General features: G+C 43.0%; 1 protein-coding gene across 4 annotated transcripts in view; it reads left to right on the forward strand.

The window, feature by feature from the left end:
• ARHGAP22 (Rho GTPase activating protein 22) overlaps window positions 1-12,741 on the forward strand; it is a 128,522-nt gene extending 115,781 nt beyond the window's left edge. For all 4 annotated transcript variants that reach the window (XM_033066149.2, XM_033066150.2, XM_033066151.2 and 1 more), the window contains 4 exons: window positions 3,796-3,869; window positions 4,828-4,949; window positions 7,174-8,074; window positions 12,010-12,741. In XM_033066149.2, the coding sequence (XP_032922040.1) occupies window positions 3,796-3,869; window positions 4,828-4,949; window positions 7,174-8,074; window positions 12,010-12,238 (1,326 nt within the window). In that variant the 3' untranslated portion in view covers window positions 12,239-12,741. The remainder of the gene's footprint in view (window positions 1-3,795; window positions 3,870-4,827; window positions 4,950-7,173; window positions 8,075-12,009) is intronic.
• The last annotated feature ends 276 nt before the right edge of the window (window positions 12,742-13,017 follow it).

The raw sequence follows: 13,017 nt of genomic DNA on the forward strand, positions 1-13,017 counted from the left end.
CCACACATGGATGTGTACTTGCATTCTGGGCACAGCCGCACCAGGGTGCCCGTGCACTAGTGTTGCATTTCAGTAGGTAGAGTAATAGGTGTGTGTCTCCTCCCCCCAAAGCTTGCTCATTTTCTGCCTTATCCTCAGTGAACTCAGCCATCTCTGCAGGATGCTGTGTTACAGACCCCACAGCAGCTATTTCACAAGAACCAACAGCATTTCTGAGGCAGTGGAGCTAGTTTGATTTTGGTCATAAGATGTGCAGACTGGGAAGTTTTGGATCCATTAAGCACTATTGCACAAGAGTAGAGACACTGCCAAATTGGGCAAACATAATTGTACATCACTGCTCAGCTTATTAACTATGTTGTTTGCCTGATTTTGTCTGCACAGGCTGCAGCAGTTTGGGAAGCAACATCTGTGTGAGCAAGGTCAGACTCAAATGACTCGTAGAACAGAATTCTCTTTAGATTAGGAAGGCAATAGGGAGCACTAGGTAGCCAAAATGAACACTTAGAAAATACAGCACTGCTCACAGCACTGAGTTGTTTTGTTAAGGTGCAGTTGTAAACATAAGCAATTTTGGTTTTGTTAGGGAAGCCTGGAAGCTCAACGTGGGCTGTTTACCTTTTGAGAAAGCAAGGTGGAGTGCACACACCACACAAGGTGGAGAGGCTGTACGTGCACAGCAGCACGTGGAGCAGAATGCAGCACAAAGTCATACCTAGCCTGTGGGGCCTGACTCGCCTCCCACATGGAAAATCCCCCTGCTCAGAAACGTGGTTTCATTGAAACCATCATTTTTAACACGTAATGGTAAGCAGGGAATTTAAAAATCAAATGTTTTATTTTGTAAAAGTATTTTTGAACAAAATGTAATTGTACTGGTTTAATTTGAAGTACTGTTTTCTTTTAATGTTTCACTTGAAAGTTTTGAATGCGATTTTTGGACTCTTAACATAATTTTCATTTTGTACGTACCCTCACCTCACATCTAAAAAGCCAGAATTGCTCACAGCACAATAGCCTTTTGGATAAAAAAGTTGGCACTTCATATTGCTACATTGTGACTATGGACAGGAATTGTTGTGGTGATTGTTAAACTGATCTAGTTCCAGTACTGCCCTAAATTTTTATTCAAATTACTTTTCATCTTCATTCTACCCCCATCTTTGGTGTTCAAATGCTAACAGGGTCATAACAGAGACCTTGGGTGGTGCTGAGGTCTCCAGGTATTTCAGCAGGATTACAGCATTAAAAAATACTTGATTCTGATCCCAACTGATTGGGAGGAGGGTTTGAAAATTTAGAGCAAGAGAGATCTTCAAAAGCCTAAAAACTCATTTGAGTCTGAGCTGCCCAGTACTACTACCTGTACCCTAAAGATGCACACAGCAATTCAATGGACTGAACACAAGGCTTCAAGTGTTTTTTAAAGAGACATGGGAATTTTTATGAACATCTGAAGTGTTGTTAGTTTTCCAGCCAAACTAGAAGCTCTGAATTGGTGCTGATCTGTTGCATACATTGCAAAATCCTTGGGTTTAGCATCGTTCATTGGAAAGCAGCATTTTCAAGGAGGTAAGAGTTATTTCTGCAAAATCCCATGATAAATAACAATACAGTGTTCCTATTGCTTGCTGGGCTGCAGCCATGGGAATGATCACTGCTATTTGTTACTACAGAAGTTTCAAGCTTGTGTTTTCTTCTTTGCTGTCACTGTGGTGTTCCCAGGCTAAGCCTCTGACTTCTGTTGGCCAGGCCTTGGTAAGGACAAATCTGGCAGAGCTGATAAATGCTGCAGTAGGAGACAGAGCTTTTTTTTACCTGTCAGGTTTTTGTACTTCAATGAATATAAAGATACTCTCTGTGTAATACCATGCCCGAGATTCCTTGTGACAAAGCATGGATTATAAATGTTTAGAACTCTTTTTTCTTTCAGGGAGCATCTTTTACCTTTAGGTCACATTTCCTGCTATTCACAACTGCCTAAGTTTCTGTTCCAAAGTTTTCTCTTGCATCCAGTTGAGCCAATGGCATTTTAATTCAGAGCACTTGAAATACAATGCCAAATACCATCCTGATTTCCCTATTTATAGATTGGGTTACAAGGCAAAATTCAAGAGGGAATTAGGTCTGTTAGCTCACCTAGTTCTGGTACAAACTTGTCACTTGAAAGTTGGTTGACCTGAACAACTGACCTTAGCCTTCACATCAGTAGCAGCTGTCCTTGATGTCCTAAAGCTGTTCCTTTAGAAGTTTAAAAAAGAGGATTGAGATTTTCAGAAGAGACTGGCCTTTTAATGGCAATCACCATTAAACCAGCATAGTGTTTAAGGAAAGGAATTATAAAGTGGTTATTGCTTTTAAGAATTTTAAGGTTTGGGTTTTTATTAGAGTATTTTTTTTATGCTGGGATGTACAGAATAAAAAAGTACCTGTCTATTTAAAGTAATGAGGAGGAAGGCAGGAATAGACACTGCTCTATGGATCTTTCTGACTTGTCTGGACCAGAGAAATCAGGACTACAATGCAGGAGTTTGGCCAACAGGATTCCTTTCCTATCAGTCCTTAAAAATTCAAGGAGAGTTAGAAATGAGTGTTCAGATGCACTTTTTTGCAACCGTTTGCTTCTGGAATTTCTCCACTGTTAGTCAGTAGCTATCACTCTTCCTTAAAGGTGCTTTGGTATCTGTTTTTCCACAAAAGGTTTAGTTGTCTCCAAAAATAAGCAAATCTCCAGGACAACAGCAGCATTGACAGGAACAAGCAAATGATATTTGGGATTGTGGCAGGACAATAGCCTCTGAGTCAGAGGTTTCCATTAGATGATTTAAGTAGCTTCGGGGGTTTAAGTCAGTCCTTCAGCTGATGTGTCATCTTACATTTTAATGTAAAGACAGAAGTATGTCCCAGGTCAGAATGACTGCAAATGGAAGTATGTCATTAAAAAGGAGGCAGTTGACTTGGGCTCATGTAGAATTTTTAAGAAAAAGCTTTCCTCTGCTCAAGTGAGCATTACTGCTATGTATTTATACTGCACTTGATGCCTTGAGAGGCTGACCTAGAACAGAGGCTAGACAGAGTTAAAGGAATAAAGCAGGTATTTATTAAAAGGCCTTCAAAGGATACACCCTGGGCACTACAAGAGCCTGGCTGGGGCTCTGCCCAAGATGGACCCAAGATGGACACCTGGTCAGGAGTTTTCACACTTTCATAAGTTTTGGTCCATTTACCTATTGGGGTTAATTGTAAAATTACAGTTTCAGGTAAAGAAGTCCCATCCTTCCAGACTGCTCTCCTCAATTTGCTGTTTACAATTCTTGGGCCTGAGGCTGCAAAAGTGTCCTTGGTTTTCAGACTGGAAAAAGATTGTTTTGTCTGACTAACTGTGAAGAGAACTTGGTAACACTATATGAAGTTCAGAATTACACACCAAAGCAGTACAGAATCTGAGACACATGAAAACTAAAACTTATGGGATTGCACTCAGTGCCTCCACGTTTCAAATAGGCAAAGGCACATCTGCTGGTACACTGATACCAATGCCAGTGGGCAGGCTTTAAAGGCTGGCAGGCCTCACTAAAGAAAGAGAAACTGAGAAATGAATTAAGTTCCGGACATTGGGTTTTTGGTAAGGCACAACACACTGGATGACACCTCTTCTAAAGCAAAGCCTCTGTGTTATCATCTGTTGTTCAGCATTTGGCTGTGGAAAGAGGACTTTGTAGTCCTGAAGGAAAGTCACTCTGCTTTGTAGCATTTACATTAATAGCTCTGCTTCTTGTTTTTCCTGTCCCTCAGGGTACCCAGGAACTGGTTAAACAGGTGAAGAATTTGCCCCAAGCCAACTACAACCTCCTCAAATACATATGCAAGTAAGTGAAATTAATTAACACTTGGAAAAGTCTCTAAGTTTTGTGAGGCTGTCTTATATGCAAATAATACACTCTGAAAGTATGAATATTCAAAAACCACTTCAGTGTAAGTTACCTCTAAAAAACTTTGAGGTGAATGCAGCCTGCCTGAAGGAAGCTCTTGGTTTATCCAAGAGGATCACCCAAGCAAATTGCTGCCACCTGCAGCCTTGGCAGTAGGCACGAATGATACTAATACATTAGATTGTTTATTTCAGAAGCACCTACACATCACTAAAGATAGACACTTATTCCAGATACTGCACCCTTGGAAGGTTTATGACACAAGCTGAGTCGCAGATGCAGTCAGAGTAGCCAGTCTGGCATTTGTTCTGGTTTGGAAGTGGGGACAGTAGTGGCTTTCTCTTGGATTACCAGGGACCCCACAGCCTTGTCTCCTTTCATCTCTGCTGATTTTCCCAGTTTTTGGGCTGCCTCTTTATCTGGGGATTGGAAAGAGTTGATTTTTAAAGGCTACTTCCAACTCCAACCATTCTGTGATTCTGTGATCTGTATGTTGTTAAATTCAAGCCAAGTCACAAAGCTCTTTCCACAGCAGCCAGTTCTTAGGCAAGGATGACTTATTACTTCTGTTATATCTGTAAGAGAAAATTCTCCAAAATCAATCTATGTAATTTGAGGATTCCTATAAAAATGCAAAAATCTGTCCTTTCAGACCCAGTAGATGGCTGGGTCCCTGCTGGGTGGGTACTTCTGGCAGAAAACACCCTGTGTGAACATCTCTGGTTCATACACTAGGAAGGACCTGGGGTTATACTGAATGTCTGAGCTACAGTAATTCCTTGAATCATTTCAGGTGTCAGGGTTTTATGAAAACAGGACAAAACTGAATGTTTATAGTCTGAGAAGTGACTTATGAATTTTCTCATCCTTTGATTTTTCTGGGGGGCTTTTCAAGGTTCCTTGATGAAGTTCAGGCTCACTCCAGCATTAACAAGATGAGTGTCCAGAACCTGGCTACAGTGTTTGGACCAAACATACTGAGGCCCAAAATGGAGGACCCAGTGACCATGATGGAAGGTAGGTGCTGTTCTGGTGGGATGGCACAGCAGCTGTGTTTTGGAGCTCTAACTGAAAGCCATACATTCCTTGGTAGCTGTACCAGTTGCCTGCACAGCCAGAACAAGTCAAGCCATCCCTTTCACCAGGGCCTGTGAGGGATATTCCAGCTGGCATCTTATCCCACTCGCCACTGCACTGGGAGTGTCTCTCCACCATATGGAGATGCCTCTGTGCCCTTGAAATTCTTTTTGAACCTTCTGTTAAAATGAAAGCTCAGCCGTTTTTTCAGAAGCACTGTGCTTAAGTACCCAACTGCAATCATTTAGTGTTGGTGCATTTCAGTGATTATAAGCTCCCTGTAGAGAACATCCAGGCCATGAGGAGAGCACTGCAGTTCTGGCTGTGACACGGTGGCTATAACTAGAAGTGTCTTAGAAGTGTTGTCTTTTATTTAAACTGTATGGATCAAAACTTCACAGAATCAAAAAAAGAGCTGAAAATCAGTTAATTTTGGATGTAAAAAATCTGAAGCTTTAAAATTATTTGCTTCCATATGAATCAAACAGGCTGACATTAGGGCTGGGATACAGCTCCTCTCCCAGCTTGCATTGAAACACAACTACTGCGGTGTAAGTTTTAGCAAGGTTTTTGCATAAAGTTTTGTAGAATTTTGGCAAGCCTGCAAAAAGAATTGATGAATTAATCAGGCACAGATGGAGATACTGTGCCCAGGATGCATGAACTTGGCTCTGGTTCTGCTCCCTAGCTGTCAGGGACAGCTGACATGGCATTTTGTGTGAGGCAAATCCTTCACAGAGGGCCAGTATTGTCATGCCTTAGCAGCAGCAGTGCCTTTAGCTCCTCACAGGTGACGCACAGATGTGTCCCCCACCACGGCAGCTCACTGTAAGGCAACAGGACAACTTCAGAGTATGACCTGATGTATTATAGTAGTTCAGGGACTCGAAGCCTACCGCAGAGATGTGGACCATATTATTAAGGGTAAATTTGATACCCTCCCCTGGAGGTGTGGAAGTACAAAAATCAGGGAGGAGAAGGGAGTACAGGAGCAGTGCTTCTTATTCAGTACTGGAGGTGGGGACAGCTGAAATCAGCTGTGTGCAATGCTGGGACTTCCCCTAGTGGCCACCGGGCCAGCGCTGGCACAGCTCTCACAGCCTTGGCCAGCAGTGTGCCCTCTGCTCAGCTGGCACAGGGGACAAGTCCGGGCTCAGATCACCTCAGGCATTTCATTCTGCATCTCACCCGATGGCAGAGGTGCCTGTCCTCTGTGCGGGTGCAGGTGCTGGGTCTCTGTTAATCATCATATAAAAACACTACAGTGATCTGACCTGGAATTCTATATTGCCACAGATCTCAACTGCAGAAAAATTGGGATGTGTAGGCTGGATTTTTAGACTTAATCCTTTTTCTCATAACAGGATTGGCAATGTTTTATTATAGTTGAGAATTTAGTTGTGGTTGGTAAGATAAAAGTAACATAGAAGTTGAAAGACTCATTTTCTTTTTTCTTTTTTAGTTTCAGGGTAATTGAATCTTTGAAATAAACTGATAATGAGATCTTATCAAAAAGCACTTTAATTGTGTCTCTCTGCAAATTTAAACCACGCATTTCAAATAGAAATATCTAATGTTTGACAGCTAAATTGTTAGGAATGCCCTTATCTTCAAGACATTTAATTCTCTTCCTGCATTCACAGACATAAAATAGAAGTGGAAGGTGAACTCAGTATATCTAGCTATTAGGTCAAAAACTCATCAACAAAATCAGGCTCTTGCCTTGAACGCAAGTATGTTTACCTTATTCTCTATTTGAGGCAATACTTAAAAACAGAATTGCTTATTCACCCCTCTAAAGGTTTTCCTCGTTTGTAGGAAGTGCTGTGTATTAGGTTTGGTAAGTGGTGTTCTCTATTAGTTCATAACGGTCTGCTCCACTCCTGGAAAACAGAGGTAGCACATTTCTGTTGATTTAAATAATTGTGAGCACTTTCTGCACTTGCTGTACACCCTCTGCAAGTGCATGTATAATGCAGATGTCATAGTTCCAGCAAGTTCCTCTATACACTGAGTGCAGCAGAAGGCCTGAGCTGAAATTTGTGTTTTTTCAGTACGCAGTAGCTCTGGGCCTCTTCAGACCAATAAACTGAGTGCAAATAGGCTGGGGTGAGTGCAGAGGTCTTGCGTGTCTCACCTGCTGGCCTTTGTTTTCCATCCACAGGCACCTCGCTGGTTCAGCACCTGATGACAGTGCTGATAAGTGAGCAGGGGCGGATCTTTGCTGTTCCTCAGGCGGAGGTGCCAGGGAGCCAGCTGGAAATCAGGCCCATGCGCCAGCGCAGCACTGTCGAGTGGATCTCTGAGGAGGACGGGGAGGACAGCAGGTCACAGAACAGCGCTGCCAGCCCTGCTGATTTGCCTTCTGGCAATGCTGTGGCTCTCGAGGCCACTCCAGGACCTGCAGTGAAAATCACTCCTCCAGAGCACAGTGGCAAATCAGCTCAGCCTGCCACGAGCCCCAGTAAAAGGGTGCAGACGCTGCCTCCATGGAAATATTCCTTCCGCCAGCAGGGAGCACGGTCTGTGAGTCCAAAGCTGGGCAGCTCATCCTTAGACATCCCCAACCTCTCCTCCAGCGGGAACTGGCTGATGAATGGCCTGTACTCCCTCCGGGGCCATCGCCGGACAGCCTCTGGGGAACGAGTTAAAGACTCGTGCTCCTCCCAAAGACTCTCCACTTATGACAATGTCCCTTCGTCCAGCCTGTCCCTCAGCACACACAGCATGGCCAGCACCACCTGGTCTACATCATCCTGTGAGATCTCCGTGATGGACTCAGTGAGCAGCTGCCCAGCCTGCCGGGCCAGTGACTCTTCTACTTTAAGCTCCCTAAAAACCGAGTGGGTAACTCAGGGCTCGCTGTCCCAGAGCGAGGTCAAGACAGCAGATCTGGAGAACAGCATGGACAGGTTTGAAGCCTGCAGCAGCAGCAGCGAACAGAGTGACCCAGCTGCAGCTTCCCGAGACTCTGTCCAGTGCTCCAGGGCCTTACAGAGCTTGGTGGTGGAGCTAAAGACAGAACTGAGCAAACAGAGGACTGAGTATGAGACTAGTATCAAAAGGTAATGTCATCTGCAGGGTGCACAAGGAAGTCTTCTGTCAACATTCTACCTGTTGGAACATGGGTGTGGGCTACCAAAAGTACCAGGTTCTCAGCCCTGAAGTTTGGGGTTGGGTAACAGCAGATTTGATTCTACTTTTTCCTTGCTACTCTCCGAATCCAACTTTTCTTTCTTTAAGAGAGCATCAAAAAGAAAACACAGGGGAATTTCTATGACACAGAGAAATCCAGTAGTTCATATTCTGTATTTTCACTGTAAATGAGAACTGCACAGGTAATGTCAAAGTCTACTCTTAGTGTCCTCAGAGAAACAGCAAAGCAAACATCTTGTAGGGAGGAACTGGGGTCCAGGATGGTCAAGCCTCAACAAGAATGCAGGTGCTGAAACTGGTACCAGACCAGTCCAAAAATGAGGGCTTCTTGTTGTTTTCCCAACAGCAGCATTCTTGAAGAAATTGTTCTTGACTATTTTTCACAGTTTTTTTTTGGGGTGGTGGTATTGGGACTGCATTTCAGCTGTAATGTTTTCAGCAGCCCTTTTGTGCTGAACTTATAGAAACCTCACTTTGGGTTTCTGATGTAGAGAGTGGTCCTTGGCTGATGGGGCAGCCTAGCTTGGGGGAACAGTGTGAACTGTGTCATTTGACAGCTGGTGTTTCCTTGCATAACTGCTGGTGCTGAGATCAGAAAAATTCCTTTCAGTTTTCAGGAGAGCTGTGTGTAGGGCTGGGGCTGTAAGAAGTAGAAAGTATTAATAACAAGGGAGTCATTCATTTGTGTGAGTATATTAGGTTTTATGAGTGTATGTGATAATAGAAAGACTTTTAGGAAAGCATTCTGGGAAATGGGCACATGAAATATTGATGCTTAAAGGAATTAGATATATTTTAATATACAGCCATGTGCAAAATTGCAAACCATATACATACATGCTGCTCTGCAGCACCAGTACTCTGCACTGAAGAAGGGTTGTAGTCACAATTTTTACCCAAATTGTCCGGGTTTGGGGTGCTTTTGTGTTAAGGTGTTACTGTTATACTCTTTCAATCATTACAACTCAGATTGGAAATTGAGGTATGAAATGCTGCCAGTCTCCCAGACATGGCACCAGAAGCACGTAAGACTGTTGGGATTGTACAGCACAGCTTTAGGCTGCAGTTTCTGGTGCTTCTTTCTTTTGTTCTACATTTCTCAAAAATGTATCTGAACTATGATCTCTTCCCATGGGCCAGTTAAGGTAGGAACTCTTCTTGCTATCTTCCTGCTTTATTTTATGATTTCCTCTAGTGGTGACTTGCCAGCCTCTGTTGTGTTTCTGCCTCTTCCACTGTAGTGCTTTGGAGCGTGGAGCTGGAAGGAGAATCAGGCTGTGCAGCACTTTCAGTTCCCATCTAACATCCCCAAGTGGGAAAAATGCCCCACCTTGTTTTGTTCCAGGTGTAAGAGGTTATGAAACACCAGCAGTCGCTAGCATGGGATGTGGGAAGGGTCTGTGAATGAGGGTGGAAGTTCATGGCTTACATGGTTTGTTTTTCTAGATGCTCTAGTGATGCAGAATGGGAGGGAGGTGAGGGTATGTGCCTTATATTTAATTGTGCAGAGCTGTCCTGGCAAGCCTTGTTGCAGGGATACAGGTTAATAAACAGAAATACCAGGCTGCAGAACCTAGAAATATGTAGCTGCACATTCTTGCCTGGTGCCTGGGGGAAGAGATGATTTTCCACCTCTTATCAGCAAAACTGTTCCAATGGGGCCTTAAGCTGCTGACATCAGGGGTATCCAGGAAGACCTGTTCTTCGTTCCAGCTGTTGAGCTGCTTCAGCACCAACACCTGCCTTTCCCCTGCAGCTGGGCAGGACAGGGAGCACTGTGGCTCGAGGGGAGGACTCTAAATTGGCCAGGTCTCACAGGGCAAAGTAGCTGAGAGGAAAATGTCTAATGAACTAAAGTGTTTCGTAAAACCAGGCAAAATGCAATCACTGCCTTTTTGTATTAAAGAGGATGACTCCAGCTGTTCGGGGTTACAGCCTGAAGGACTGTGCTGTCAAGTCTAAGAATTTCAAGCCAAGTTTTTCAGCTCTCAAAAATTTTGCAGCGTTTTTACTACATCTGCAGCAATTTATGAGTGCAAAAGTACATTCCTTTTCAGACTGCTACTATGGAAAGACAGGAGCTAACTAGCAAGGAAGGGAGGCTGCTTAGCATGAAAGATTTAGGCTGCCTCACCAGCCTTATTTTATTGGAGATAATTTAGTCCCCCAAAACTGTACATATGCTTGTGTGGTTTGCAGAACTGTGTGTATCTAGCAGGACATATTTTAATGAAAGAATATGAGCATTTTTGTTGGCACGTACATAAGTGAAGGGAAAGTAGTGAGTGAGCAGAGTGAGTACCTGCCTGAGGCAGAGGTAAGGAACACTTGCTGATGGAAAAGCTGTTATTTCTCATCAGCTGCCCATTTTCTCTCTCTTAGTCAGAGGGAGGCAAGTTTTATGGCCTGTAACTACTCTGTTCCAGAGCATTTCTCCCTCAAGGTTAATACAATTATCAGACATTTTCTGTTGAGTTTCAGTAATTCATGTTTACCACCTGGGACTCTTAAGAAAGTGCAAGTATTTGGAGAGGACTGTGAATGTAGACATGCTGCAAGTACTGTGACCCTGTGTAATTCATTCCAGGCTGCTGTAGTTGACCCCTAAACTTAGTGGTAGAAAAAGTAATTGGCAGCTCAGAGCTGGTATGTGTGTGTGTATGGGGAAGCTTCCCAGCTTCAGAAGTGTCATATTCCAGCTGACAGCTGGCTGGAGATAAAGGTCTGCCTTCATCCACAGGGGCTGCTTTTTGCTGAAATTGGTGCAGGTCAGTGAACCCATGACTTTGATTCATTGTGGAAACAGTGACAGTAATCAAACTTCTATCTTTAGCTCTATGGAAAGGAACAGGAAAGTTTAAGGTGATGCATTGTAATGCCTCTTGGTATTAAAGTGGAATTCAGACCCTTCTGCCCTTCTGGGACTGCCCAAGGTCCCCTTTTTTTTCATTTTTGTTTTGTTATGGAGGCAGTAGCATGGCCTTGATAATCAGTTACCCTGACTAAAAATAATCCATTCACAATTCTACTGGGATGCCACACCCCAGCTTCAAAGTTGAGTATTGGACTGCTCAAGAAAAGGTGAGGATGGTTTTGTGTTGGAAATTATTTTTAAATGTTATATTTATTTTAATTAGAGAAGGAGCATTTTTCATTGTAAAAGCCTAATTTTTAAATTCACATTCTAGCAATGAGTAATTCCCATCTGAAAATATTCCATCCTCAATATTAACACCACTACTTGGTCTTGTGACAGGGAAACACAAGGGGGAGAACAGCAAGTGGTGTGCTTCTTTGAAATCAATAAACCATGAACCTTGTTCTTTGACCTCCTGAGTGAAAAGCTCTGAATTTTGCTTCAGAGCTTTGTCAGTGACAAACTTTACAGAAAATACCATCAAATGGATGGTGAGGAAGGACTGTGACCTCATTCCTGTCTGATCCCTGAGGATGTGCCTTTGTACTGGATATCCATATAGGGCTACACAGTATCAGGATGAAAACAGAGGTTAAAAGATTATTTTGGAATTATATACTTGAACTCTGCCTAACTGAGGAGTTAGTACATCATCTTAGCCAGGCAGTCAGGTGCTGGAAAGTAAGCATTGTTTTCTAAGATTTGAGCAGTTTTCTCAAGATGCAAATAAAGGAAGCTGTAGCTTTCAAGGAATCTCTGCCCTTAAATTCAACAGTAATGAAATGGTATTTAGTTCCCTCCTTTAAAACTGCCTCTTAAGAATATGTTAAATCTAAGTTGTTCCTCTTAAGAGTTTTTATAGTTATCAGCTGTATTTATCCATCCACTTTAAAAATAATTTTTTTTCCTCTCTCTGTTGGTTTTAAGAATTGAAGAAACAAGTGCAGACCTGAGGAACCAAGTGGTTAGGTTAGAAGAAGAACTGGACCAAGAACGAAAGAAATACACAATGCTGGAGATAAAGCTGAGGAATTCTGAACGCGCACGTGAAGATGCCGAGAAGAGAAATTACCTCCTGCAGAAGGAAATGGAAGAATTTTTTTCAACATTAGGATGTTTAACTGTTGGGAGTCAAAGTGCTAAAGTCCCCAAGTAGAACAAGTATAGAAAATCCTGTTCCTGACACAACGAGTGAAAATGCATATTTTGTTCTGGTATACTCATGTATCATGAGTAATTCTATAGTGATTGTGCTCTCAGTGACAATTATCCTGTTGTCTTTATATGTGCTATAGTATTTGGGCCAGCTGGGAAAGACTGCTGACCATAAAGCTTGAAAATTTAGTGTCAGATTGCCAAGAAAGAGTGGGTGCTCTCTGTATCCACAGAACACAAGATACTCTTCTCCAAAATGTCCTGCTGCCATCTTTGGACTCAACTGCACCATCCTTTTGCTGGCTCAAGGACACTCAAAGGTCCTGCAGGGTGGGTGGATGCCAGAGCCGATAGACAAGCTGAGCCTGGAGCTGAGGGATTCCTGCACTTGTGGCAGGGAAGGGGGCGGTTCCAGTCTGTCACCACAGCCGGGGGATTTGCCAGAAGGATTTAATGAGGTGGTTTTCGCCCCACTCCCTCCATAAAGTTTGTTCAAATTTCTCATTCCTAGAGTGGTATTATTTTATGAAGATATTGTGAAAACAAGGTCTGCAAACATGCTGAAGATATCAAAATCTGTCCTTTACCCACCCAATGGTTTCAGTGTTTCATAAAAACACAGCTTTAAATTAAACTGTGATTAACAATCAGATTGGCTACACAAACTCTGTGGAACTTTAAACATGCACATTTTGCCCTAGGTATCTGAGGGTTTTCCGAGCCAAAAATCTAACAGTATTAGCTGCAAGAAAAAAAAAAATCTCCCAAGTCAATATATGT

Source organism: Catharus ustulatus, chromosome 8 (genome assembly GCF_009819885.2).
Source record: "Catharus ustulatus isolate bCatUst1 chromosome 8, bCatUst1.pri.v2, whole genome shotgun sequence".
Taxonomy (NCBI): domain Eukaryota; kingdom Metazoa; phylum Chordata; class Aves; order Passeriformes; family Turdidae; genus Catharus; species Catharus ustulatus.